The sequence below is a fragment of the Lissotriton vulgaris genome, chromosome 5 (assembly GCF_964263255.1).
Source record: "Lissotriton vulgaris chromosome 5, aLisVul1.2, whole genome shotgun sequence".
Lineage (NCBI taxonomy): Eukaryota > Metazoa > Chordata > Amphibia > Caudata > Salamandridae > Lissotriton > Lissotriton vulgaris.
In genome coordinates this window covers 457,906,146-457,934,127 of record NC_141693.1, presented here as the reverse complement: position 1 = coordinate 457,934,127, position 27,982 = coordinate 457,906,146, and the positions used below count along the sequence as shown (strand labels likewise).

Here is a 27,982-nt window from a genome sequence, read left to right as displayed (position 1 = left end):
GGTCGAGGGACCGGTCGCGGGGCCGAAGTCATCACAGCTCGGCGAGTCGACACCACTCGTCGGGCTCCAAGTCCTCAGGTAAGAGGCACAAGAAGTCGAAGAGGCGACATCGCTCTTCTGTTTCCCCCCCCGACGCTCGCGCGGCGCGGCCGGGGGTTCGGGTGACACCGCCCACCCGGCTCCGCCGCAGGCGTCCCGGCCTGCTCCATACCCGTCGGTCCCTGGGCAGAACGCAACGCCAGAGGAGATCGATGCCTTCCTCATGGGAATGAGGGCGCTCACTCCTCAGTCGGGTTCCGCAGCGCCTGGGGGCCACGCGGCCCCGACTGGGAGCCCAAGCGGGCCGGGTGCTACGGCCCCGGCGCCGTCGGGTGCTTCAGCCCCGGCGCTGTCTGCGACTTCGGTCCCGACGCCGCAAGGCCCCACTGGATCCGGTTCCGGATCCAGGTCACCTCTGGTCGACCTTACGACCCCGCAGGCGTCGACCCCTAGGGTGTCACCCCCGGCGCCGTCCCTGCACGACGCCGTCCCTTGTCCACCCCTCAGTCCGGATCCGACGCCGGACGAAGAGGACTTTTTCGAGGATCTGGGTCCATCCTTTACCCTTGAGAATACCAGGAGATGGACTACGAGGGAGGCTGGGCGGGTTCTGAGGACCCTCTGGCACGTGAGTGCCAGTCATTTCAGTACTGGACACAGGAACTAGGGGAGGCCAATGGGCTGGATGCCTCCCCAGACACTGGTTTTGTCTCCCCTCCTACCGTGGCTATGGAGGAGGGGGCTACTTATAGTGTGGTGCTGATGAGGACGGCAAAGGCCTTGGCTCTCGAGCTCACCGTCGCAACGGTGAGGTCTAACATCCTCACAGAGGTCCTTAAACCGCAGGTAAGCTCCCCAGGGCCTCTACTGCCGTTTAATGAGGCTCTCACGGACGTCCTGTTGGGCACTTGGTCCAGGCCCACTACAGGTCCTCCTGTAGATTGGAACGTCGCTAGGCGCCACCGCCTTGCTCCGGGCGACCCTAGTTTCTTGTCCACCCACCCCACCCCGAGAGCCTGGTTATCCAGGCCTCTACTTCCCAATCTGCATTCCCGACTGCACCTCCAGATCGGGAATCCAAGAGGTATGAGCAATTCGGCAAGAAGATGTTCTCCTCCCTTAGTTTGGGGTTGCCTCTTGGGCCGTTACACCCACTCCCTGTGGGATACTGTTGCGGCCGTGCTGCCTGAGTGCCCGGAGGGAGCCCCGGGTGAAGCTTGTTCAAGCCCTCGCGGAGAGACGAGACGCAGTGCAGTATTCCGTACGATGTGGACTGAATACCATGGACTCGCTGGGGAGAGCGATTTCCACGTCTGTGGCGGTTCGCCGCCACGCCTGGCTGACGTCTGGCAACTTTTCGGCCGATGTCCAGAACACCCTTATGGACATGCCGTTCGATGGCAGCCACCTCTTCGGTGGCAAGGCAGATAGTGCGCTGGAACGCTTTAAGGACTCCTGGGCTACGTCCAAGTCCTTGGGCCTGTCAGCCCGCGCCAGCAATCTTCTGCCCAGCGCATGCCCCCACACGTCCTGCCAGCCACGGGCCGCAGACTACCATTCAGCGCGGCGGCGGGCGTGGTTACTGTTGCGGCGGTAACAGGGTACAACGGCGCGGCCAGTCCACATCCACCCCCGCAGCATTCGCCTAAAATCCTTCCTAGTCCGAGCTTTCAGGCCCATTTGACGCCAGTGGGGGGCAGGTTTCGCCATCACCTCCTCCACTGGCGCTCCATCACATCGGACAGGTGGGTGCTGCAAATCGTCCAAAGGGGCTACTCCCTCCCCTTCGAGGCGACCCCTCCAGCCAAGCCACCGCAGTACCACCGCATATCGGGGGATCATTTGCAACTTCTGCAAGAGGAAGTTATGGCCCTCTTTGCCAAGGGGACCATCAAGCGCGTTCCTGGGCGAGAAGTAGGGTGTGGTTGTTATTCCCACTACTTTCTGGTTCCCAAGAAGGGCAAAGGGGGCATACGCCCTATCTTAGACCTGCAGAACCTCAATGGCTTCCTCCGGAAGGAGAAGTTCAAGATGCTGACTTTGACTCAGGTCTTAGCTGCCCTAGACCCGGGAGACTGGATGGTAGTATTGGACTTGCAGGACGCCTATTCCCACATTCCCACAGGTGGTCGCAGCTCATCTGCGCAGGTTAGGGGTTTCAGTCTTCCCCTACCTCGACGACTGGTTGTTGAAGGCGGGCTCGCCCCAGACAGTCGTCAGCCACCTCCAGACTACGGCCGACCTGCTGGGGCTCTCCATCAATTTGACGAAGTCGCACCTGTGTCCCTCTCAGAAGCTCCTCTTCATCGGAGCGGTTCTAGACTAGGCGCAGTTTCGGGTTTATCCTCCCGAACAGCGGGTTCGGGATATTCAGGCTATGATTCCGATCTTTCAGCCTCTATTCCGGGTTTCAGTCAGGCTTCTGGGCCTGATGGCCTCCTACATCCTGTTAGTGCAACATGCCAGATGGCATATGCAGGCTCTGCAGTAGGACCTGAAGTTCCAGTGGGCACAGCATCAGGGCAACCTGTCCGATCATGTCCAGATCTCGGAGGCACTGCACGACATCTGCAATGGTGGCTTCTCTAATCGCGATTGGGTCAATTGCAGATCCCTCTCCCTTCCCCAACCGGAGCACACAGTGGATGTACGCCTTCCCGCCTATACCACTTCTGCCGAGAGTGCTGAAGAAGATCAGGCGCGACTGGGCCCAAGTCATCCATGTGGCTCTGGACTGGGCACGAAGATACTGTGATCCCGAGCTACTCAGCATGTCAGTCGATCCCCCGATTCGTCTGCCTCTTCAGGAGGACCTTCTGTCACAGCAGGGGATGGTCCTCCACCCGAACCTGTCCAGTCTCCACCTCCATGCGTGGAGAATGAGTGGCGACAGTTGAGGCCATTTGACTTGCCTCCTGAAGTCTGTGATGTTATTCTGGCAGCCAGGCGTCCCTCCACAAAATCTGTACATGCCTGCAGGTGGAACAAAATTGTGGCATGGTGCACAGCAAAGTCTGTGGACCCCCTTTCTGAGGTTATCCTCTTTCTTCTTTCTCTTGCCCAGCAGGGCTCTGCTCTGGGCATTATCAAGGGCTAACTCTCTGCCATTTCCACCTTCTTAAGGTTACCTGATCAGCCCTCTTTGTTCAAGTCCCCAGTTGTAAATAGGTTCTTGAAGGGCATCACTCGTATGTTCCCACTTGTTGCTGACGCGACCCTCTTTCCTGCCCAAGGTAGTCACAGCCTTCCGTTCTCCAGGACTTTCTGGTGTGATCATTGGTTCGCAGACCCACCACCGGGGTTGGTATTGCTGGGGTATCTATTCTAATGTAAGGACTCTAATACTAACCTGTTTCTTTCAGATGCCCATGTTACTTACCTTCGTTAACGATATATCTGTAAGAAACAGTAGTTAGTATTAGATTCTTCACCGCCCCACCCATCCTCCCCGTTCTGCAAATCGATTTCTAGGGTTAAGGTCATCCCCCTTTCAGGGCCCTAGTTTCATGGCACCAGTGTTGGTTTTTATCATGGCTCTGCGTTTCTGGCGCGGAAAAGCTGTGTATAAGAACTGACGTCAGCGCGCGAGGGTGGCGTCTTAAGTACTCCGGCGACGTCATCCCGGCGACGCCGACGGACGCGGAGCCGCAGACGACGCCTACCAACGTGCATAGGGAACTGCTACGCAAAAATTTCCAGATCTAGACTAACGCCTGGGCATATTCTAAGGTAAGGAATCTAATACTAACTACTGTTTCTTACAGATATATCTTTACCGAAGGTAAGTTACTTGTGCATTTTGTGTAACCCAGCGAATCCCTAGGCCCTAGACCTGTTCACTATTTCTGAAGTGGTTCTTATACCACTTACTTAGTATATGGTTTGTGAGGCCCCTAGGGCATAACTGTATTTGTGCAACTTATCGTATGCTAATTGAGTAACTTGTGATGTACTTCGATCTCTGACCTCATAAAGAGTGCAGAGGGGTTGTGTTAGAAATAAATACATATATATTTGATATATACCTGGTGTGGTGTCCTTTCATTTGGTATTCAAGGGATTATTATTGGTAAAACAGCTTGCTTCACATGCTCTCTGAAGTCTTAGTGTTGGAATTTCCAAGACGGCACTCGCTATGAGATGCTTTTCGTCTTGAGTGGAGCTGCGGTCTACTGTACGCTTTTACGCCTATACCACTTCTGCCCAGAGTGTTGAAGAAGATCAGGCGCGACCAGGCTCAGGTTATCCTTGTTGCTCCGGACTGGGCTCGAATGGTATGCTATCCCGAGCTACTCAGGATGAGCATTGATCCCCGATCCGTCTGCCTCTTCGGGAGGATCTTCTGTCGCAGCAACAGGGGATGGTCCTCCACCCGAACCTGTCCAGCCTCCACCTCCATGTGTGGAGATTGAGCAGTGACAGTTGACGGCTTTCAACCTTCCTCCCAAAGTCTGTAATGTTATTCTGGCAGCCAGGCGTCCCTCCACTAAAACGGTATACGCCTGCCGATGGAACACATTAGTGGCCTGGTGCGCAGCAAAGGCTGTGGATTCCCCTTCGGCCCCTCTTTCTGAGGTTCTTCTGTTTCTCCTATCTTTGGCCCAGCAGGGCTCTGCTCTGGGCACTATCAAAGGATACCTTTCTGCCATTTCCGCCTTCCTGAGGCTTCCTGATCAGCCTTCTCTTTTTAAGTCTCCGGTTGTTAACCGCTTTCTCAAAGGCATTACACACACGTTTCCTCCAGTGCCTTTCATAATGCCTCAATGGGACTTAAATCTTGTCTTGACTTTCCTAATGTGCGCTCCCTTTGAGCCTCTTCATAACTGTCCTTTACGTCTTCTTACTCTAAAGACGGCTTTCCTGGTAGCTATCACCTCTGCCAGAAGAGTGAGTGAGCTCCAGGCTCTTTCTTCTAAACCTCCTTTTCTTTCTGTTCATCCGGACAAGGTGGGTTTGAGGACCCGTTCTTCTTTCTTGCCAAAGCTTGTCACGCCCTTCCACATCCGGAGATCATCACTTTGCCCACTTCTTTCTGTCTCTGCATCCTTCTAGGGAGGAGGAGTTGCTCCACCGTCTGGACCCAAAACGTGCGCTTGCTTTCTATCTGCAACGTACACAACAGTTTCGGGTGGATGATCAACTCTTTGTTGGCTACGTCACCAAAAAAGGTCGGGCTGTGCACAAACGCACTATTTCCCGGTATGTCGTTCTGTGCATCAAAGCATGTTACTCCTTGGCCAAGAAGGAGCCTCCTGTGGGGCTGCGTGCCTATTCAACCAGGGCGACTGCAGCCACTACTGCCTTGGGACGCGGCGTTCCCTTGCAGGACATTTGTCAGGCCGCTACGTGGGCCTCGCTGCACATTTTTACAAAGCACTACTGCCTTGACAGTCAGGTCCGAAGAGACCGCTTCTTTGGCTGTTCTGTGCTCCGTGACCTTCTGGTGTAATCTTGTTCGCAGACCCACCTCCGGGGTTGATATTGCTGGGGTATCTATTCTAAGGTAAGGAATCTATCACTAACGTGTCTCTTTCAGATGCACAAGTCACTACTTGTGTAACAATATATCTGTAAGAGACATTAGTTAGTGATAGATTCCTTACCGCCCCACCCATCCTCCCCGTTCTGCGGACTGATTACCAGGGTTAAGGTCATCCCTTTCAGGGCCCTAGTTTTTATGTACCAGTGGTCAGTATTGTAGGAAGGTGGATACCTGACTATGGTTACCCCAAACTTTTTGCCTGGTGTTTTGCTGGTTTTTCGACTTAGTTGACCTGGGACCCTGCTATTCAGGGCCCCAGGCCCACTGCTCTCTCTGTAAAATGGATTCCATGTACCTTAGGTACATATCTAATTGGATACTGAGTCACCTTATCAGTCCCTGTACAGTGTACCTTAGGTACCCAGGGCATAGGTGTACCCAGGGCCTACAAGGGGCTGCAGCATGTATTATGCCACCCCTGGCTGGCCATCCAAATCTGACACAACTGGCTGCAAGACAGCTGGGGCAAGGTGGTGTAATCACCCTTTTCTTTAGATATAGTATACCTATATCTAACCCTAAAATAGACACATGTATTCCTATCAGTCACTCCTATGGCAGGCCTTAACAATCCTGAAGGCAGAGTGCTTGGAATCATGTGAGATGGCGCTCTGGCATGAGCTCGGCCCGTCTGCAGCTTGCGGAACCAAGTCCTAATAGCTGTTCTATGATAACGCGTACCATATACTCTTAAGTGCATTATAATCCTCGCGGTTATTTGCCAACCCTGGTATCGCTTTATCAAAACATGTCGAGTAAGGTGTCATACGAATTGGAATACTAACCCCTCGCCAATTCTGGCGACGGGGTTAGCATTCCACCCTTCTAGAGGGACACGACATGTATGTAACTGTGAACCCCGGTTAAAGTTAACTCGAGCCTCAGCATCACAAAATGGATGCTGCCACCACAGACACAAGTCTGACCCCCTGCAGCTGGGAGTCCTTCCAGCGAGGGGAGCTTGGACAAAGGGTTTCCTGTCCGGGGCAGTGCTAGCACCATCCCAGACAGGGTTTTGTGTATCCTGGGTAGGCAGGGCTGAATAGGAAGGTGACTGCAAGTGGCACCCCGGTGCTCGCTATGCATCTGCCGGCTTGAACCAGTTCCAGGGGCACACCAGCCCCTGAGTTGGGGAAAGTCCGGCATGGGAGAGGGGTGTAACCACCCCCCTTCCTGGTCCCACCCATGGGACCAGGAAACCCCTTTCTTTAGTATAAAGGTGGGAGCGGGGACCCTTCCAAATTAGATCATTTTTGAATCCTGAAACTACTTTCTACGAAAGGAACTCAAGACTTCTTCTCAATATTTCTCCCTTGTGACTAAGGAGTAGTCACCCTGCATCTGCGGGCACCAACTAAGAACACTGCGGTTTGCTGCACATCCTTCCTCCGGAATCCGACTGACCAGCACAACGAGACCCGGCTTCCCTGGCACCTCTGACCTCTACCTACATCGTCAGCTCAGCTGAGATCCGTGGGTGTGATGAGACCTCGAGGGACCGGCCATCTTCAGAACTGCACGACGCTTATCCAGCACGACCGCCGAGGGATCCTCAAGTGAGTGCTTTGGGGTTTGAGAAGCCCTAACCCTGAGCAGCTCCAGCACCAAAGTCCAGCCCCCCAGCATCCACGAGATCTGCGTGTGGCCCTTCTGCTCTTTGCTGCTCACCGCGTTGTCCGGCCACTTGCCTGCTGGCTTGTAGCCCTCTTGACGACGAACGACGACACATCCAACGCTGGTCTGGTTGCTCCAGAATGGCACTTGCTCCCCTCCAACAGAGGAGAACCCCGGACCCTCCTGGTCCACTCCAGACGCCATTTTGAGTCCACCGTGTGGGCTTGCATTTGCCAAGAGTTGTTGCCCCAATCCTGGGTCCAGCGACGTCGACAGCAGATACCATCGTGGGACAGCTCGCACCTCCATCCTGGTCGCCGACAACGCCTCCTGGTCCGAGAGACTGCAGAGCCCAGCGTCGCCCACTCACCTGGTCGAGGTGACTTCGTCCGGTGCCATCCTGGTGCCATCTAATCACTGGCTAGTGATTCAGAACTTGGTCCCCTCTGCTTACAGGTATCCATCTTCACCGATCCAGGCTTGGGTCACATCGAACTTCATCACTGGTCGCCTGCCAGCAACTTCTTCTTTCAGGCTCCATAGACTGCAACGAGGATTCCCGACGTCTTTTCAGACCTATGCAGCCGCAGCCCCTGGGCTAGGTAACCTGAGCATTTCGGTGCTCCAGCATAGCTTAACTATCTAAGTGTCCAGATCCTTTTTCGTTTCAGCTCTACCTAGTCAGATTCCTCCGATAACACTAACTTTACGAAATCTAGCATCAATAGACGTTGTCCCGCATCCCGCGTGAGAGTGCACACTCTGCACCCGATCTCCCTAGGCCTCCTGCTCGTAATCTGAAGGTTCAGTAGTCCAGTCCTAGCGATCCTAAAGCCTTTGAGACTAGTTACTTACCTGCTAGTATTTCGCATTCCACTTTTAGAGTATATGGTTTTTCGTGCCCCTCGGGCATTTGCGTAAATTGTGCGACTTTCAGAAATGCTTGAAGAACTTTGTATTGTGATTAGCGCCCTGTCCTCATAAAGAGTCCAGGGCTGTTGTGTTCTAAATAAATATACTTTTATTTTCATAACAACTTGTGTGGTGTCCTTTCACTTGGTGTTCAAGGGGTATATGTGTGGTATAACAGCTGGCTTAACACGCCCTCTAGAGTTTAGCCTAAAGACTGCTCTTGTCCATGCTACTAGGATAGCTGGTCTAAAGGTTGACTTACAACCAATCATCAATAAGGGTCGTTTGGAATGATACACAGTGATCACTAGAATAGTGAGCACTACATATCAGGCCAACTTCTCACATTGGTGAGCAGCGGTTGGGATTTGAGCTTGCTGTTGTTTTACCACACGAATCCTAAGAATATCATTTGAAAGATCACATAAGTACCAAGATACATATAACTTAGCTTAGAATACTCAGAGTTCTACTGAACCAGCTATTGTAGTTCAACAGGGCCTAGCACACCCTGACTACAACTCTTAGCAAGGGATCAGTAGGCTAACAAATAGTGTAGGTAAGTGCACCACTTACACCTCACTAGAAAAGCATGTCAGACAAAGGAGGGAACTCAGAGGCCCCCCTTGTGTCAGTCGACCCTCCACAGGTCACTTCAAGATATGCAGCTCTTAGCTTCCAGGAGATGAGACAAGTGTGTACCTCCAGGAAGCTAAAACAGGGTTCTAACCCTACAATCCCATTCCTGATTGGTCTCTTAGAGACTTATGATGCCAGGAGGGCTTCTAACATAGGCCCTCCTAATCCAGATGGGACCATGCCCCCCTTAGAGGGAACCCTTGGGGACCCTGACCTCCACCTCAATGGAACAGTGAGTGAAGGAGAGGAAGAGGATCAGGAGTTATCAGGGGATGAGGCAGATAAGGGTCAGGTAGAAGTCCGTAGACTCACCCGGACCAACTTAAGCAGGCATGAGAATGGATTTGGGGGACCCCCAGTGAGGTTCCGTGACAATTGTAAGTGGTGTTTTCGACTTGCACGAATATGGTCGAGTCTGGTATCTATGAACCGCAAATGACGAGTTTAGTGGGTGTACGCGTTTTCGCTGTGCTAACCTGAACTGTTCATTTGTTTCGTGGGTTTCTTCATCTGAGCCCACGGGTTCCATCTTAGATACGGCATCCATTTTGTTTCTTGCCCTCAAGTAGGCAGCGAACGGACGCTGTCCGCTTCGCAACCCTGGGATTCCCAAACACTTGCGGAAGACACATTTCCTTTGAAGGTGTCTTTATGATGAGGGGGATGACACTGCAAGGCAGATGGCCCCGCTCGAGGCTCAACTTGCCGTGCCGCTCTATTGTCTCAGTTGTGTATTCATTAAGCACGTCCCCTTTGATGCCTGCAACTCGTGTTCCTTGACGCCTCCCCTTTTACACCCTTTTCGATCTGTTCACTGTTTCCGTCTTCCTCTGCACCTGTTTCTGTCTCTTCCTTGATTCGTTTACTACTGATTGGAATGTACTAATGGTGGGAAGATGTACTTTTACAGTTGGGAACCGCCAAATGTTACTGTAATTATGTTCCGGGCCCTGAATACATGAAAGCGACCCCTTATGATTTTTACGATGGGAACCAAGTTGTAAACCTTTGTGCACCATGTTATCCTATGCTTGAAAACTGTATAAGAAGAGCGATCCACAGATAGAATTTGAAGCAGTCTCCTCGAACCTACACATGTTGTACTTCTTGTGACTTCTGTGTTCCCTGCAGTAATAAACCTCAAATCTTTGACGCCGAAGGAAGTGTCCCGTGTCTCTGTCATTTGTACGTCGGAACAGGTTACCCACGAAGGTTTTAGGTGTTATCCCTGGCACCGCTGGGTCTTACCGAAAACCCAGTCCTTCACCAGGCCCACTCTCAGGCAGGCTTAACATTGGGAATGGACGAGTTAGGTCTCTATCCAGAGGCTCTAACAGATCCATTCGAACCAATGGCTCTCAGACCTCTTCTCACAGAGGGATGACATCCCCTCAGAGAAGAGAGCATGAAGCTAAGATGAGGGAAGTCAATCTGAGGATTGAAAGGGAAGAACTTGCCCTGGCTAAAGAGAGACTTGCCTTTGCTAGAGAGCAGAAATGCAGCATTTTACCTAGAGAAAAGGACAGGAGTTTAGACACTAGACACCTGAGTAAGATAGTGCCCCCCTTTAAGCAAGGGGATGATATCCACAAATGGATAACTGCTTTGGAGAGGGCCTGCACTGTCCAGTGCGTCCCCCAGAGTCAGTGGGCTGCTGTCTTGTGGCTCTCCTTTGAAGGCAAAGGTAGAGATAAGCTCCTCACTACTAGAGCTGAGGATGCTAACAATTACCAAGTCCTGAAGAATACACTGGTTGATGGGTTTGGCTTAACAACTGAGCAGTACTGGTTGCTGTTCAGAGACACCCAGAAAACTCAGTCTCGGGATTGGACTGACTTTGTTGATTGTGCCACTAAGGCTCTTAAAGGCTGGCTATTGGGTAGTAAAGTTACTGACTTCACAGGATTGTATAATCTTATTATGAGAGAGCAAGTCTTAAATAATTGTCAGAACCAGTTATTACACCAGCACCTGGTAGACTCTGATCTGACCTCTCCACAAGAATTGGGTAAGAGGGCAGACAAATGGGTCAGAACCAGGATTAGGCCTAAGAACCAGGGTGGTTACCAAAAGAAGGAATCAACCAAGCCTCAAGAGAAGGGTGGGAATAAATCTTCTGATCAAACCACAGGGCCCCAAAAATCCTCTGAAAAGGGTGGGTCCCAATATCCTTCCAATTCCCAAAAGAAACCTTATTGTCATACCTGCAAACAGGTAGGCCATTACAAAACTGACAGCAGTTGCCCAAGGGCCAACGACAATAAGGAGAACATACCCCCAAGTAAAACTTCCCAGCCTCCTGTTACTACTAGTAGTAATCCCCCAGGTAGTGGGAGTGCCCCCAAGAATCTGGGTGCATTTACTTTGGGAGTTCCTGGGGACTCTCGCCTAACCAGGTCCCCTGACTTAGATACTCTTGTCTGTGAGACTGGCATGGGGTTTGCCAACTTCACAGCTTGCCCTCATCAATGGTTCAAAAGTTGAGGCCTACAGAGACTCAGGGGCTAGCATCACCATGGTGACTGGGAGCCTAGTCCCCTCAAGGCAACTTATACCTGGAGCCACATACCAGGTAACCAACATTAATGGAGTGCAGAGATCATCCCATAGCAGTGGTCAATCTCAGCTGGGGAGGTGTCACTGGCCGCAAGAGGGTGGCAGTGTCACCAAACTTGCCTGTAGATTGCCTACTGGGGAATGATTTAGAGATCTCAGCCTGGGCTGAGGTAGAGCAAGAAGTCTGGAGCAGGTAACCTGCCCCTCTTTACCCTGCCTCAGTCAGCCCAGGGCTGTAGAGGTCAGGGAGGCCAGTGGTGGACTGTCCAAAATAACTCCCCAATCAGCAGATTAGGGTCACTGAAGCTAGTAGACCTAGCCAAGTGAAAATAAAACAGACTCCTGAGGGATCCCCCTTAGAATTAGCTAGGGACCTCCCACAGCTGGACACTGTTGGGCACAGCCAAACCTGGGGCCTAAAAACCCCAAACCTGACCTGTCCCTCCAGTAAGCCAAACAGAGGGACTCAGCCTCCAGCTTTAGGTAGCCAGAGGTTGACCCTGAGAGCTCACAGCAACTCAGTCATGGAAAGAAAGGCATATATGGTGGATAGTGATTGGAGGAACTTGAGCCCAACATTAGTGGAGTCTCACTTCAGTACTCCATCCCAGCACCAGCCTTTTACTTTGCCAAAACACACCACAGGTAAAGATTCCCTATGGTGGAGACCCTCAGATACCCTTAGGGTGAGGGATTGCTTAGTGGACCATGATACAGGGGGTAACCATGCCAGTGCATGTACCACCTCATATGGCCACTCAGGCAATATAGGCTTACCTGGCCAAGGATAGCCTTATCTCCTTTCGTTTGGGGGGCGTTATGTAGGAAGGTGGATACCTGACTATGGTTACCCCCAACTTTTTGCCTGGTGTTTTGCTGGTTTTTTGACTTAGTTGACCTGGGACCCTGCTACTCAGGGCCCCAGGCCCACTGCTCTCTCTGTAAAATGGATTCCATGTACCTTAGGTACATATCTAATTGGATACTAAGTCACCTTATCAGTCCCTGTACAGTGTACCTCAGGTACCCAGGGCATAGGTGTACCCAGGGCCTACCAGGGGCTGCAGCATGTATTATGCCACCCCTGGCTGGCCATCCAAATCTGACACAACTGGCTGCAAGACAGCTGGGGCAAGGTGGTGTAATCACCCTTTGCTTTAGATATAGTATACCTATATCTAACCCTAAAATAGACACATGTATTCCTATCAGTCACTCCTATGGCAGGCCTTAACAATCCTGAAGGCAGAGTGCTTGGAATCATGTGAGATGGCGCTCTGGCATGAGCTGAGCCCGTTTGCAGCTTGCGGAACCAAGTCCTAATAGCTGTTCTATGATAACGCGTACCATATACTCTTAAGTGCATTATAATCCTCGCGGTTATTTGCCAACTCTGGTATCGCTTTATTAAAACATGTCGAGTAAGGTGTCATACGAATTGGAATACCAACCCCTCGTAAATTCTGACGACGGGGTTAGCATTCCACCCTTCTAGAGGGACACGACATGTATGTAACTGTGAACCCCGGTTAAAGTTAACTCGAGCCTCAGCATCACAAAATGGATGCTGCCACCACAGACACAAGTCTGACCCCCTGCAGCTGGGAGTCCTTCCAGCGAGGGGAGCTTGGACAAAGGGTTTCCTGTCAGGGGCGGTGCTAGCACCATCCCAGACAGGGTTTTGTGTATCCTAGGTAGGCAGGGCTGAATAGGAAGGTGACTGCAAGTGGCACCCTGGTGCTCGCTATGCATCTGCCGGCTTGAACCAGTTGCAGGGGCACACCAGCCCCTGAGCTGGGGAAATTCCGGCATGAGAGAGGGGTGTAACCACCCCCCTTCCTGGCCCCACCCATGGGCAGGACCTAGTCCCGTACCAGCCCCTTTCTTTAGTATAAAGGTGGGAGCAGGGACCCTTCCAAATTAGATCATCTTTGAATCCTGAAACTACTTTCTACGAAAGGAACTCAAGACTTCTTCTCAAGATTTCTCCCTTGTGACTAAGGAGTAGTCACCCTGCATCTGCGGGCACCAACTAAGAACACTGCGGTTTGCTGCACGTCCTTCCTCCGGAATCCGACTGACCAGCACGACGAGACCCGGCTTCCCTGGCACCTCTGACCTCTACCTACATCGTCAGCTCAGCTGAGATCCGTGGGTGTGACGAGACCTCGAGGGACCGGCCATCTTCAGAACTGCACGACGCTTATCTAGCACGACCGCCGAGGGAGCCTCGAGTGAGTGCTTTGGGGTTGGAGAAGCCCTAACCCTGAGCAGCTCCAGCACCGAAGTCCAGCCCCCCAGCATCCACGAGATCTGCGTGGGGCCCTTCTGCTCTTTGCTGCTCACCGCGTTGTCCGGCCACTTGCCTGCTGGCTTGTAGCCCTCTTGACGACGAACGACGACACATCCAACGCTGGTCTGGTTGCTCCAGACTGGCCCTTGCTCCCCTCCAACAGAGGAGCACCCCGGACCCTCCTAGTCCACTCCAGACGCCATTTTGAGTCCACCGCGTGGGCTTGCATTTGCCAAGACTTGTTGCCCCAATCCTGGGTCCAGCGACGTCGACCGCAGATACCATCGTGGGACAGCTCTCACCTCCATCCTGGTTGCCGACAACACCTCCTGGTCCGAGAGACTGCAGAGCCCAGCGTCGCCCACTCACCTGGTCGAGGTGACTTCGTCCGGTGCCATCCTGGTGCCCATCTAATCACTGGCTAGTGATTCAGAACTTGGTCCCCTCTGCTTACAGGTAATCCTCTTCACCGATCTAGGCTTGGGTCACATCGAACTTCATCACTGGTCGCCTGCCAGCAACTTCTTCTTTCAGGCTCCATAGACTGCAACGAGGATTCCCGACGTCTTTTCAGACCTATGCAGCCGCAGCCCCTGGGCTAGGTAACCTGAGCATTTCGGTGCTCCAGCATAGCTTAACTATCTAAGTGTCCAGATCCTTTTTCGTTTCAGCTCTACCTAGTCGGATTCGTCCGATAACACTAACTTTACGAAATCTAGCATCCATAGACTTTGTCCCGCATCCCGTGTGAGAGTGCACACTCTGCACCCGATCTCACTAGGCCTCCTGCTCGTAATCTGAAGGTTCAGTAGTCCAGTCCTAGCGATCCTAAAGCCTTTGAGAATAGTTACTTACCTGCTAGTATTTCGCATTCCACTTTTAGAGTATATGGTTTTTCGTGCCCCTCGGGCATTCGCGTAAATTGTGCGACTTTCAGAAATTCTTGAAGTGCTTTGTATTGTGCTTAGCGCCCTGTCCTCATAAAGAGTCCAGGGCTGTTGTGTTCTAAATAAATATACTTTTATTTTCATAACAACTTGTGTGGTGTCCTTTCACTTGGTGTTCAAGGGGTATATGTGATGGTATAACAGCTGGCTTAACACGCCCTCTAGAGTTTAGCCTAAAGACTGCTCTTGTCCATGCTACTAGGTTAGCTGGTCTAAAGGTTGACTTACAACCAATCATCAATAAGGGTCGTTTGGAATGATACACAGTGATCACTAGAATAGTGAGCACTACATATCAGGCCAACTTCTCACAAGTATGTTGCATGGCTCTGCGTTCCTGGCGCAGGAAAATCGTGTACAGAACTGACATCAGCGCGCATGGGTGGCACTTAAGTACTCTCCGTGACGTCATCTCGGCGCTGACGACGCCAGTGACGGACACGAAGCCGCAGGACGCCACCTACTGACGCGCAGGGGTACTGCTAGGCAAAAGCTCTCCGTATCCAGTCTGATGCCTGGGGATTATTCTAAGGTAAAGAATCTATCACTAACTAATGTCTCTTAAAGATATATCGTTACACAAGTAGAAACTTGTGCTTTACTTCACTCTTTCCGTTTATTTTTCCCCACGGGGATTTTAATCTTGGATTGAAATTTCTTATGACATCCACAATCTAGCTGTTGCACAGTTGTCAGATTCAACATATTGCTCTAAAAACTGATGCTAGTGGGTATTTTTTCAGCTGCTAGGGTTAGAGAACTATAGAGTCTTTCAATTTACTCAAGTCTACAGTTTTTTATTTGGATAAGTTGTTTTTTCTTACATGCCAATCATTCCTACCTAAGGTGGTATCAGCCTTTCACATGAATGACGCCGTACCCATCAGCATTTTGCTTTCTACACCTTGATTAGCTTGGTCCTCTGACAAGGCTCTGTTCTTTACAGGTGGAATTGCGTGACTGAAGCTGTAGAACCACTATTCGCTATTAACAATAATCTCTGAACCAAAAGTTCCACCTCCACTGTGTGATGTTTTAACCTCAGTTTTGTTACATTCGATGGATATTTCGGCAGCTTGTTGTGGAGCTCTAATTCCTGACCTCTACAGTCAGCAGCTTCTGGAGATGAAATCAGCCTATTTCATGTTTTTTATTCAGCTAGCTAGGGCTGAAACAACCATGCCATATTATACACAAATATTATTATTTCTATTTTTGCTGATTTCTGGTCACATTTTCCGACACATATATATTATGCTTCAATATTGGTGGATTCTTCTTTGTTTCCTTTTGGTATGAATAGCTGTTCATAAGAGTTGAGTTTACAGATTTATGTTATCATAAATGTAGTCATCAGGAGCTACGGTAGTAGTGCCCACTATTGAAGGTTTCCAGGGTGATCTTATGTGATAGAAAAATTGTTATTATCGTTTCCAGGTAGGTGGAAAATTCCTGCCAAACACACGCCAAATGAACTGGTATTCTGATGTGTGTAAACCTTATCTCACAATTCCTACTCTAACCTGGATTGGTTAGAATATCTCATGTCCTATTTCTCGCTGTTTTTGTGCTTTTCTTCAAATTAGGTTAAAGAAGGAATTCCTGGATTATTTGATGGTGCTGAAGCAGTTTTGGGCCCTGATGCATTTATCAAGCTTATGGGGACTGTTCCACCTGAACAACAGTTCATAAACCAGAAGATGCGACCTGGGTCAGGAGTGCTGTCTGTTCGAGTCATTCCGGATGGCCCAACTCGGGTTCTTCAGGTAACTGCAACCTCAAAACAATATTATCTATGTTTTAACAACCAGACAAAGTCATAAGTATGAAATTATGAAAAATTAGATTGTAATAGGAAACGCTCTTAGATCATCTGCAGAGCCACTCAGTTTAATCAGTGCAATCCAAGTCTTGCAAAGTGTGATGCTAGAGAATGGCCAAAGTGTTGTTGTTGCTATGAAGCTACTGCTTGTTGGGAAGCAAGAAGGTGACAAGGGATTCAGCATGAGGAGAGTCCAAGCGAAAGGTAAATTAGGACCTCTTACGTAAATAATGGCATAAAAGCAACATTCTATGAATAAAACAACATATATATATATATATATATATATATATATATATATATATATATATATATATATATATATATATATATATATATATATATATATATATGTAAAGTGGAATGCTCTAGAGACAGTAGGACTGCTGTATGTTTTTGTTGTACCAGATTCATCTTAACAATGTTTTGAAAAAAAATGAAAACAACTTTTTAGGAATGCCTGGACTGATTTCATTTTCCTTCAGTTCGAGACACGACAAATACTGAGGCAATTTCATTTGATTTGCAGACCCTATTCTGGAGGCTCTGAAATACAATTTTGAGCAAAATGCAGACTTTTTGGCTAACCCTAATGAACAGACTTCAGTGTCAGTGTAAAACAAGCCTCCCCTCATAAAACGTTTCTCATGCATCACCAATCCCATTAACATTTGTGCCATCACAACCATCCCTTTTCTAGGTTATAAAATTGTGACATATGGCAAGTAATCCATTTGTGACCTTTCTGCAGAGTGAAATCAGACATGCTGCACATCATCAAGATGATGTGAACCTCTCCTGGAAGGTCTGGGACAAAACATTTAGCCTCCAAGGAGATTTTGTAAAGGGTGCAAACTTATTACCCCATCCTTTATTAGTGAGTTGGTGTGAAACAAAGGGGTTTAGCGGAGAAATAACAAGAAGCAGGCAGGGATGATGAGGGTTGGACGGATTTTAATTTTATTTAAGAGCTGAAGAGTATGTTCACCTGCCTAGTTAAGCCCCTCCCCATCCTTGTTTCACAATACATTTTCCAGCATCAGTTTAACAAATATTTGGGAAGTTCGTAAATACTAGTCTTTCATATGTTATTCACAGCATCACTCATATAATTATGCCGTCTCAAATCATAAGTCACCCTTAATGGTGTAACAGCATTTGCTGTTAGATTGCTAAACCTTATGAAGAAGTTCTGTGTAGCCTTACAAATGTGAAATCTGGCTGTATTTCGTCTTTCGGTTGTCTGCTGAAAGCTGTAGATTGTCTCCCATAATTAATATATTAATTAACTAGCAGCCCGTCCCGACGTTGTCCGGGAGCAAAAGGCTGCTTCAGGGCCCCCGCCCGGCAGAAGAGTTGTCTGTGCAAGTCCTGGCCCTGTTCAAATGATTGGCCCACTTGTGTTATTTTTTTTAATTCGTATGTATTGTTTTCCGCGTTTTATGTTGTCCGCAAGATGTGAGTAAAGTGTTGTGTCACCTATTTAATGTTTTTTTTTCTTTCGAAGGCTCTTTCTGTGTGTTCATTTTTGTATCCCTTCAAAGAAGTTTCCCTTTCGTTTTGTCAATTGTGTGGTGAAGTGCTGGCAGTGCTCGAGTGATTATGGGCAGTTGTGTTATTTTTGTTATTCGTATGTCTTATTATAAGCGTTTTATCTTGTCCGCAAAATGTGAGGAAAGTCTCGTAAATGCGCAGTCAGTTGCGTTTCTCCGTTAAGAAATGTTTGAGACGCCCACGACCACGCCCTCAAGGGACTACTTTACCACTTTTGGCGTTTTTGCTTTTTTAATGAATATGGTGTACATATCTATAGCCTATGTCCTTCTGCCACATTCCCCCTTTCAAATGGTGTATTGGGTGTAGTGATTGGTGCATTACTTTTGTAGTTTACCTGGCTCAAAGGTTTGTGTTCTCTCTTTATAATAGTAGTATAGATATATCAGTTATCATTGATATCCTTTATCCTTTACAGTAGGTGAGGGTGTGCATTGTCAAAATGAGAGAAATATGATTTCTGTGTGAGCTACCTATTGCTCAGTTAAGTGGAAACTATTTTCAGTATTCTGATTGATACTGTGGTCCCACTGCAGTTTATTCACCTTTGGAATATCTAAGCTTTGTCAAAAATAGGCAGGGATACTTTGACCGCTTTCAAAATTCCCAGGAATGACTGGAACACACCTACACTTACTCATGAAGCACTTGGAGGAAAAAACCTCTGTATAACTCCCTAAGCTCTAGTGGGGATACCCAACAAGGAAACCCAAGAGGTGATTTGTACTTGAAGACATAATAAAAAGAAATTAGTGCTCATTTGGGTGCTGCCACTGAGGCACTTACAGCGTAGACAACTGTCTTCTCATTTAGACATTAAAGTTCTTGCCTGCGTTATTTTTATTTGTCATATGGATGCCCTATGACTATAAGGCTTAGTATTGAGGTCTCTTACCTATATTCCATGTAGTGTCTGTGGGCATGGGACACAGGGATGTGTGCTATGTCGACTCTTTGGTTCTGTTGTAGGGGATTTCCATGTATAGTCATAAGCACTTGTATAGTCCCGCCCACGTGCGGTGACCCTGGAGCAATTCTTTAGATATATCTTCTTAAGCGGATATTTTTCGCCTTTCTTCGGGAAGGCCTACAAAGACACTTAAGAGATAGAAAGACAATAATGCAGCCTAAATAAATAGGCTACACTGGCCGTATCTTCATCTTGCAGTGAAAAAGACAGCCACTATACTATATTTTGAACCATTTTTGTGGTATTTGACCCACAGAAAACTCCCTTTCACAAAACTCCTATTTTCATGATAGAGATGAAAGGAGAGGACAGAAAGCCCCATAGGTTGTCATTATATGTCTACAAATAAGAAGCTGTGCCTTTAAGAATCCAGAGACCACCAGTATCCCATCAAGCACAGCTAGTGGCAGTTACTTTAGTTGTTTTTGAAGGCGATGAGAAGTGAATGCATATTCCATGTTATGGATCCGTCTGTCTATTCCACCGGGGTGGAGGGCGGGTTGCTTATGAATTATCATGGAAATACCCTTACAAGAGAACTGGAGTTACAGGTAAGAAACTGTTCCTTCTCTTGTAGGGGATTTCCATGTGTAGTCATAAGCACTTGAAAAGATTAGCCAGCTCATCCCTATAAAACGCTGTGAAAGAGATAGAGAAGTTGATGTAAGCTTAAGAAAATAGATTCCGAAGGGAAGCCTGCCCTACTTGAGCATCCTACTTGGCATAAGAATCCAGTCAGTAGTGTTTAGTGAATGTATGAACTTACTTGCAGGTAGCAGCTTTGCATATCTCAGCAATGGGTATAATACGAAGCAAGGCCGCAGTAGTTGCCTTCCCTCCGGTAGAGTGAGCTTTAGGCTTACTGGATAGGGATTTGTTAGCTTTTTGGTAACAGAGTAAAATACAGGAAATTATCCATCTGGAGAGGGACTGCTTGGAAGTCGATAGATCTGTTCGGGGAGACAGACATAGTTTACAAATAATTGGTCAGATCTCCGTAGATCCTTAGTTTTATCGAGATAGAATTTTTAAACCATTCTAACCTCCAGGGAATGAAGAGATCTGTGTAGGAAGGTGGATACCTGACTATGGATGCCCCCAACTTTTTGCCTAGTGTTTAGCTGGTTTTCGACTTAGTTGGCCTGGGATCCTGCTATTCAGGACCCCAAGCTATCTGCTCTCTCTGTAAAATGGACTCCAGGTACTGTAGGCACATCCACAATTGGGAATTGGTTCACCTTGTCAGCCCCTGTAGAAGTGTACCATAGGTACTCAGGGCATAGGTGTAACCAAGGCCTACCAGGGGCTGCAGCATGTATTATGCCACCCCTTGCTGGCCACTCAAATAGACACAACTGGCTGATCACTCAGCTGGATCAAGGTCGTGTAACCACCCCTTGCTTAGGTGTAGTATTCCTATACCTACTTACATATAGACACATAGTAACCTATAAGTCACTCCTATGGCAGGCCTTAACAATCCTGAAGGCAGAGTGCTTGGTTATGTGTGAGATGGTGCTCTAGCATGAGCTGAGCCTGTCTGCAGTTTTCGGAACCATGTCCTTATAGCTGTTCTATGATATTGCCATACCATATACTCTTAAGTGCATTATGAACCTCGCGGTTAAATGCTAACTTTGGTTTGGCTTTATCAAAACATGTCGTGTAAGGTGTCATACACTTTGGAATACTACCCCCTCGCCAATTCTGGCGACGGGGGTAGCATTCCACCCTTCTAGAGGGAGAAAACATGTTATTTCTGACTATCCCGGTTATAGTTTATTTTATTTTATTTTTTTTTTTGAAACACCTTTATTAGTATTATGCAAATCATACACAGCTCCCTGCCTACAACCCACCTGGGCCGGCGAAGCGACAATGTTAGAAACAGTCGAGCGAGCAGTCGGAAAGGAGGTGCACACAGCTTGACGCCGTCAACCCAGGGGTACGGCAGCGTGAAATCACAATTCAACCAGTAAGCTGAACGTGCGCCCTCGCCTAAGCCGTCCTCGCCTATATGCAGTTGTGCCCCAGTGGCCAAGGCGGGGGGGATAGGTCACGCATGACAAGTGCTGCACTACAGAAATGTAGGTGTATTTTGAATTTTTATAAACTCTCCACTCTCCCCGAAAGAACCACCAACCCCCCCCCCCCCCCCCCCCCCCTCTGTCCTATTTGTCCACCAACCCACTCAGTAGAGGCAAGTCTACAGCAAGGCCTCGGCTATGACCCCTCCCCACTCTTCAAGTGCCGTCCCCTTGGAATGTATGAAGGAAGCACTAACTCCCATCCCTTATCCAGAACTCAAAAAACTCCCCCACGTCCCTTGTCTTGTGACAGCCAGGTATCAATACTCCACCCGGCCGTCCAACCAGCCCTTCAGTCGTCCTCTTCCCCTTAGTGAAGTGGCGAAGGCTCTCATTGTGTTTCCCCTCCCTCGGCACCATGTGTGTCCTCTACCTCCTCCCTAGCATATCTGAAGGTGTTATACAGACCCCAAAAGTTCTTCGGCCTGCTGGTGGGGGGGGGGGAGCTCACTGTAGTGCTCCGCTTGCGTGCAGCAATACACCATGTCTCTGGCCCAACGTTTTTTAGTCGGGGTCGATCCTCTCATCCAACACTGTGCCACCGCGCGCTTCGCCAGCAACAAACCCATATCCACCAACCGCCTACACGCCATCGGCAGAGGTTTCGAGTAGCCAAGCAGCGCTAGAATTGGATCGATCCGCAGCTCGTGCTCTAGTATTTCACTGAGTTCCGAAAAGACCATAATCCAGAACTCGTGAATCTTGTGGCAACCCCATGCCATATGCAGGAAGTCCGCCACCGGTGCGTGACAGCGCTCACATTCTGAAGATTGACGGAGGCCATAGCGGTGCAGTCTTTCGGGAGTGTAATACACTCGCTGCAAAAATTTGAAATGAATTAGCCTGTGCCTGCCATTCAGTGACACTTTTTTGGTATTACTGCAGCAGTACGTCCACATTGCATCGTCGATATCTATATCCAGGTCCCTCTGCCAGGCTATTCGGGCTTTGGAGGGTTCCTGCGCCCTGTGCAAAGCAATACACCTGTACAGGTGCGTCGTCAAATGCCGTGGGGAGGGATGGGCGATGACGTAAGCAAGTTCCGGAATGTCCGGTGGCTCCGTCATATCAGTCCCTAGGGCTTCCCTCAAGGCTCCTCTAAGTCTGTGGAATTGGAACCGCTGCAGCTGGGTCGGGCATTCTACCTCTAGGGCCACCTGGTCCCATGTTTTGGCTTGGCCATCCTCAAACAATGCGCCCGCCGTCTTGATCCCGAGGATATGAAGTGCACGAATAACGTTCCCGTCCCCGATGGGAGCCAGCCATTCCACCGCCATCGCGGGGGAATATAATAGTGCTTCACCCCTAGCTTTTAACAACTCATTCCATGCATGGTTTGTGGCCGTTATGGAATCTAGGACGCCCACTCGGCGGTCCACAGGGGTACAGACTGTGGCTGTGAGAGGAAGAGGATTCGCAAACAGCCGCTCCATCCGAACATGCAGGATATTCCTGTCTCCGTGGATCCACGTATGCAAATGTGCAGCTTGGGCCACTCTATAGTACCGTTCCAAGTCGGGCGCCCCGAGCCCTCCCAGCTCGTATGGCAGTGTGAGCGTGTTCCAGCTTACGCATGGCTGCTTACCCCCCCCCCAGGCCAGTCTGGTCATTAGTTTCGTCACATTGCGAAAAAAGGTCCGTGATAGCACTATGGGCAGGGTGGAGAACAAGAACAAGAATCGAGGCAGGAGCACCATTTTCATGATGGCTACCCGGCCCATTAAGGAGAGCGGCAGCCTGCACCAGCGGTCCACATCGTCTTCACACCTACTGAATGCTACCCCGTAGTTTTTACTGAAGAGCACTTCCGGGTCGGTGTGAATCATAACGCCCAGATATCGTACGGGGTCCGTGGTCCAGTTGAGCGGGTAGTCCATGTCGAATCGGTCCGTCACTGGGGTCAGGGGGAATACCGCTGATTTCTCCCAGTTCACTCGCAAGCCTGAGAGGCGCCAAAACGGACCACCTCTCGGAGGACCGGGGCTAGGTTCGATTCCGGGTTCCGAACGTAGAGTAACGTGTCGTCTGCGTAAGTTGAGATGACGATTTTGTAGGAAGGGAAGCTAACCCCCGATACCAATGGTATTCTCGCAGAGCGCATGCCAGTGGTTCCGCCACTAGAGCGTATAACAGCGGAGACAGAGGGCATCCCTGCCTTGTCCCTCTGCTAATGGGAAAGGGTTCCGAGACTGTGGAAAAAGGTAGGGCTATGACCTTTTTCAAGATTTGCCCGGCGCTAACCGCCTTCGTACCATTCAATTTACCAAGCAATGAGGCAGGCGCCGGAGACCAGAAGGCAGGAAACAGAAGTTTTATTCCGACGGAGCAGAACACATCAGATCAGACAACAAGGTATCGTCTCGAGGTGCTCTAACAGCCTCTCGGAGGCCTGGCCTTTTATACACTGTTTTATGGCATGTGACCTTCCTTTATTACAATCAGATCATTGTGAACAACAAGGAAAAAGACATCCCCGTAATCCTCGTGTCAATCCCACCCCACATGTCTCTACAATAGAGATCCTCAACCTGCTGATAAGAGGAGGGGGTCATCGCGCAGCTGAGTGTTCTGCCGATTCTTAGGGTGTGTGCGCCTGATCATATCCCGGGGGGGTGGGGAGGTCTTGATCAATAGAGGGTCCTTTGAAGAAGAGTGACTTCATACAATAAGGGGCAGTAAATGATATCTCCCGGCTTAGGCGATGGCCTCGGACCTGTGTGGACAGCTGGACACGGGGGAAGGGGTCATCAAAGGAGTGGTATTCATGCCGCGTGGACAATCGAGCGCGGAGGGAAGGTTTACCAACAGAGGGGCATTCATGGGAGGAGAGGAGATGCTTTTCAGGCGCTGGCGTGACTCCCAAGGACAGGGTCATGCAAAAGGGTCATGCTCATGAGGGGGGAGGGAGGGGGAGCCAGGGTGCGCGGAGGATGCCTGCTGGGTCAGAGGGGCGCGCTGGCGATCGATCGTGGACAGGGAGACCATGATACCTAAAATGGTTGTCGTGCACGTTGTACATGGGTGACAAGCTGGCGCAGATGATGTTCAGTTCGTAAACTAAAATTCCACAGTCCTCCCTTTTAACATGTCTCGCCAACTTGTCAGTTCGGATTTATCCCCATAAGGCCACGTATTTCTACTTCATAGAGGGGACTCATGTGCTCAGTTCGGAAGTCCAAAGTCTTTGAGCACATACAGTTAGAAACGAAGCTGCACAAGGAGGGTAGACATTGAACACCCAAGCAACACCCACATAATATCACAACAGGTATCAGTATGAAGGAAAACAACTTCCAACCCCAGCCCTTCAAAGTGTCCCAAAACCAGCTTCCAAGCGACCATCCTTCTTGTTCTTGGTGAACCTCCGAGGAAAGTCTGTGGAGGTGCTCAATTGCCTTGTAGACTGACGGCGAGTTGTCAGGCACGTAGGTGCAGCAGCTAGATCCGATGATGCGGCATGCTCCTCCTCGGTCGGCTAGGACCACGTCTAGGACAAGGCGGTTTTGAAGTGTCACAAGGCGGACCGCTTGAAGCTCAGCCGTGTTGTTAGCGAGGATGCCAGCCGTGATGTTGATCGTTGTTTCTACTGCCTGGGTCAGGTGTCGGATAGCGCGGCTGTTTGCCATTGGGCCCCACAGAGGAACAAGTCCCTTTGCTGCATCTAGGAACTGTGCTCCAGTGGAGTCGGCTTGTCCAATGTCATCTGCACGCCTCTGCCGGTGATGGTTGGCAGGGGCTACATACGTGGGTGGAAGAACGAAGGCAATGTAACAGACACCCTTCCAACCTTTCGGGAGCCAGGTGTAAGCTTTGGTGCCACACACAAAGTACATGTTTGGAGAAGCAACAAAGGAAGGGGGGTCGGCTGAGTCCAATGTTCTAATGATTCGGCAGGAACTGCGACCCACCGGCTGTGATCCCTGGCCTTCGAGACACACAAGACCTGTAGCATTGATAACAGACAGAGCCACAGTCAGAGTGGCGGTGGTTTGTTTTTGCAGATGAGAGAAGGTGGATCTAGCTGGATTGTGGAGCACCTGTACTTCGACTCGTTCTTTAGCTGGAATGTCTTTAAGGAAGGTGGCGCCTGTGAGCGCAGGACACAGAGGAGCAGAGGTCTTTCCGGTTTTGTTCAGCCAGAACCCAGAGTAGAAGTGCGACACCGTCTGGCTGGAGGTGGCGTTGTCCTTGTGGCTCTCTTGCATGAGGATCAACCAGGCGAGGCAGGAGCCGTGAACTGAGAAAGGAGAAGGGATGAAGGGGATGGAGTGTCCAGTGGCATGCGGGAGCAACCCGCAGATCCAGCAGTTCGTAGCATTTGCAGCGAGGTTGTGTTGGTGCAACAGTTGCACGAAGGAATTGTTCCAAAATTCCCTGCGCCTTTCTCGGAGCTGAGGCGACAGAGAGATTAGGTGATGCTCTTTCAGGGGTGTCGGTTGTGCAGTAGGTAGCAGTGCCTCATGGGCCGGTGTGCTTTCCTCCAGAATCCAGAAGGAGGTCATGAGGAGGAGGCAGAAGAGGAAGACAATGAAGAGTGCGATTGTCTTTGATTTGTGCAAGTTGTCAGTCTTTGGATTTCTATACTGGGTATTTCCTGTTGCTTCCATCATCTTCTTATCTGGCGCTTCCATCATCTTCTTATCTGGCGCTTCCATCACCTTCAAGGGGCTCGGTAGTGGGCAGAACCACAGACTTCGTTTAGCTTCTCTCCCGGTAACCCTTGATTGTGCTTAGGTCACCGTTCTGAGATTCAACTTAGTCCGTGGCCTACTTAGCCGAAACTCCCTCCTTTCGACGCAGGAAATACCCTTCTCTGGATGGCACAGTGGGATCAGAGAATTTTGCAAGTTCGAGTGCCTCAGTATCGGGATAACAGTTCAATGTCGGTCGATCTTTGCTCAGGAGCTCTTCTTGGGTGTTGACGTTTTCTGTCGTGGCCAGGTTTGCAGAGACCTTCCGGCAGTGATGCGCGTGCAGCCAGTGCCTCTTCCCCTCCACTCGAAGCGCCGTCCGTGTGGTAATCAGCACTTGCCAGGGGCCCGTCCACCGGGGTTCCAGACTCTTGGTCCGCTGGAAATTTCGTATTAGCACGAAATCTCCCGGCTGGATGTCGTGGCCGGGGCCCCTGGAAGCATCGGGGATGGCCTGCTGCACCTGTTGATGAATGACAGACAATGTTTTAGTTAATTTGCACAAATAATCAGATAGTAGGACGTCCGGGACGTCATGAATGGAGGATGGTTTGGGAGCAGTCCAGAGGTTCATCGGTCGCCCGAATACAACCTCATAGGGGGTCAAATGGTGTTTGGTGGGAGTGGAGCGCATCGATAACAATGCCAGTGGGAGGGCATCCGGCCATTTAAGTCCAGTGGTGGCCACTATTTTTGACAATTTCAGCTTCAGTGTGGCATTATGGCGTTCCACCAGGCCGGCGGATTGGGGGTGGAAGACCGCATGAAACCTTTGCTTCACCCCCAACCCCTTTAAGATTAATTGGATAACCTCAGCTATGAAGTGGGGGCCATTGTCGCTCCATAAAATTCTACAAAGGCCATAGCGAGGGAAGAATTCTTTCAGTAGTACTTTGGCAGTAGTCATGGCAGTGTTGTCACGGGTTGGATAGGCCTCTACCCATTTGCTGAAGGCACATACGATGACTAGTACATACTTCAAGCTTTGGCATCTCTCTAGTTGGATGTAGTCCATCTGTAGGACCTCAAAGGGGTGATTGGGGATCCCAAACCCTCCCCGGGGTACCACAGTTCCTTTCCCGGGGTTGTGTTGCAGACAGATAAGACACTGTTGGACTAGGCGTCTGGCTGAGTCGGGGATTTTGTCGTTGTGCCAGACCTTGGAAATGAGCTCGATCATGGGTGCAGATCCTATGTGTGCGGGGGAATGAGCCATCGTCAGTATGGGGATCAGGTATGAGTCAGGCAGCAACCATTTGTTTGCATCTTTTGTTCGCCAGCAGCCCTCATCGTCCTTCAAACCCACCCCTGCCCACTTAGTCAGTTCGTGAGGGGTGCTGGCCGACTGGATGTCTCTGATCATTACCCTTGTGTCAGTCCATTTCTCTGCTTGTGACCTGGTCACATACATGCGTGTCACCGTCCTATTCTCAGCTGTGGTTCGTGCAGTGATGTCGGCCAGTGCATTCCCTTGTCCGACTATGTCTGTCACCCTTTTGTGTGCCTGACATTTGATCACCGCTAATCGTTTGGGGAGGAGAACTGCATCAATCAGGGCGGAGACTAGATCTCCGTGGAGGATAGGGGTGCCGTGGGACGTCAGGAATCCCCTCTCCCTCCACAGGAGCCCAAACTGGTGAACCACCCCGAAGGCATACTGGCTGTCTGTATATACGTTCGTAGTGGTCCCCGTGGCTATGATGCATGCTCGTGTGAGGGCTATCAGCTCAGCTGCCTGGGCAGATCGTTGTGTGATGCAGGCTGTCTCAACTACTGTTCGGGCTGTCGTGACTGCATAGGCAGCTGAAGTGGTGCCATCTGGGAGTTTGATGCATGAGCCGTCTACCCATAGCTCTCCATCGGGATCAGTGAAAGCAGTATCTCGGAGGTCAACTCTACTCCTAGTTTGTTCGTCCGTGAGGGTCACACAGTCGTGTATGGGAGGAACGTCGGGGTCATTTTCAGGCAAGGGCAACAATGTGGCAGGATTCAAAGTCGTGCATCTCTTTAGTGTGATGTGGGGTGCAAGTAGCGTCAGTTCGTACCCTGTCAGTCGTGCGCTAGTCAGGTGTTGAGTCTTGGTTTGGTTCAGGAGAGTGTCGACAGCATGGGGTACTAGCACGGTCAGAGAGTTTGAAAGTACGATTCCTTCGCTCTGGCGGATAGAGACGGCAGCGGCAGCTACCGCTCGAAGGCAGGCAGGCAAAGCTCTGGCTACAGGATCAAGAGTGGCGGAGAAGTAGGCACAAGGGCGCTGCTTAGGACCAATCGATTGTGTTAGGACAGACAATGCACACCCCTCCCTTTCGTGGGTGA

General features: G+C 50.0%; 1 protein-coding gene across 2 annotated transcripts in view; it reads left to right on the top strand.

Moving 5' to 3' along the window:
• Window positions 1-27,982, top strand: part of VPS13D (vacuolar protein sorting 13 homolog D) — a 2,754,556-nt gene that overhangs the window by 2,327,476 nt on the left and 399,098 nt on the right. For both annotated transcript variants that reach the window (XM_086921894.1, XM_086921893.1), the window contains exon 58: window positions 16,129-16,308. In XM_086921894.1, coding sequence (XP_086778020.1) covers window positions 16,129-16,308 — 180 coding nt within the window. The remainder of the gene's footprint in view (window positions 1-16,128; window positions 16,309-27,982) is intronic.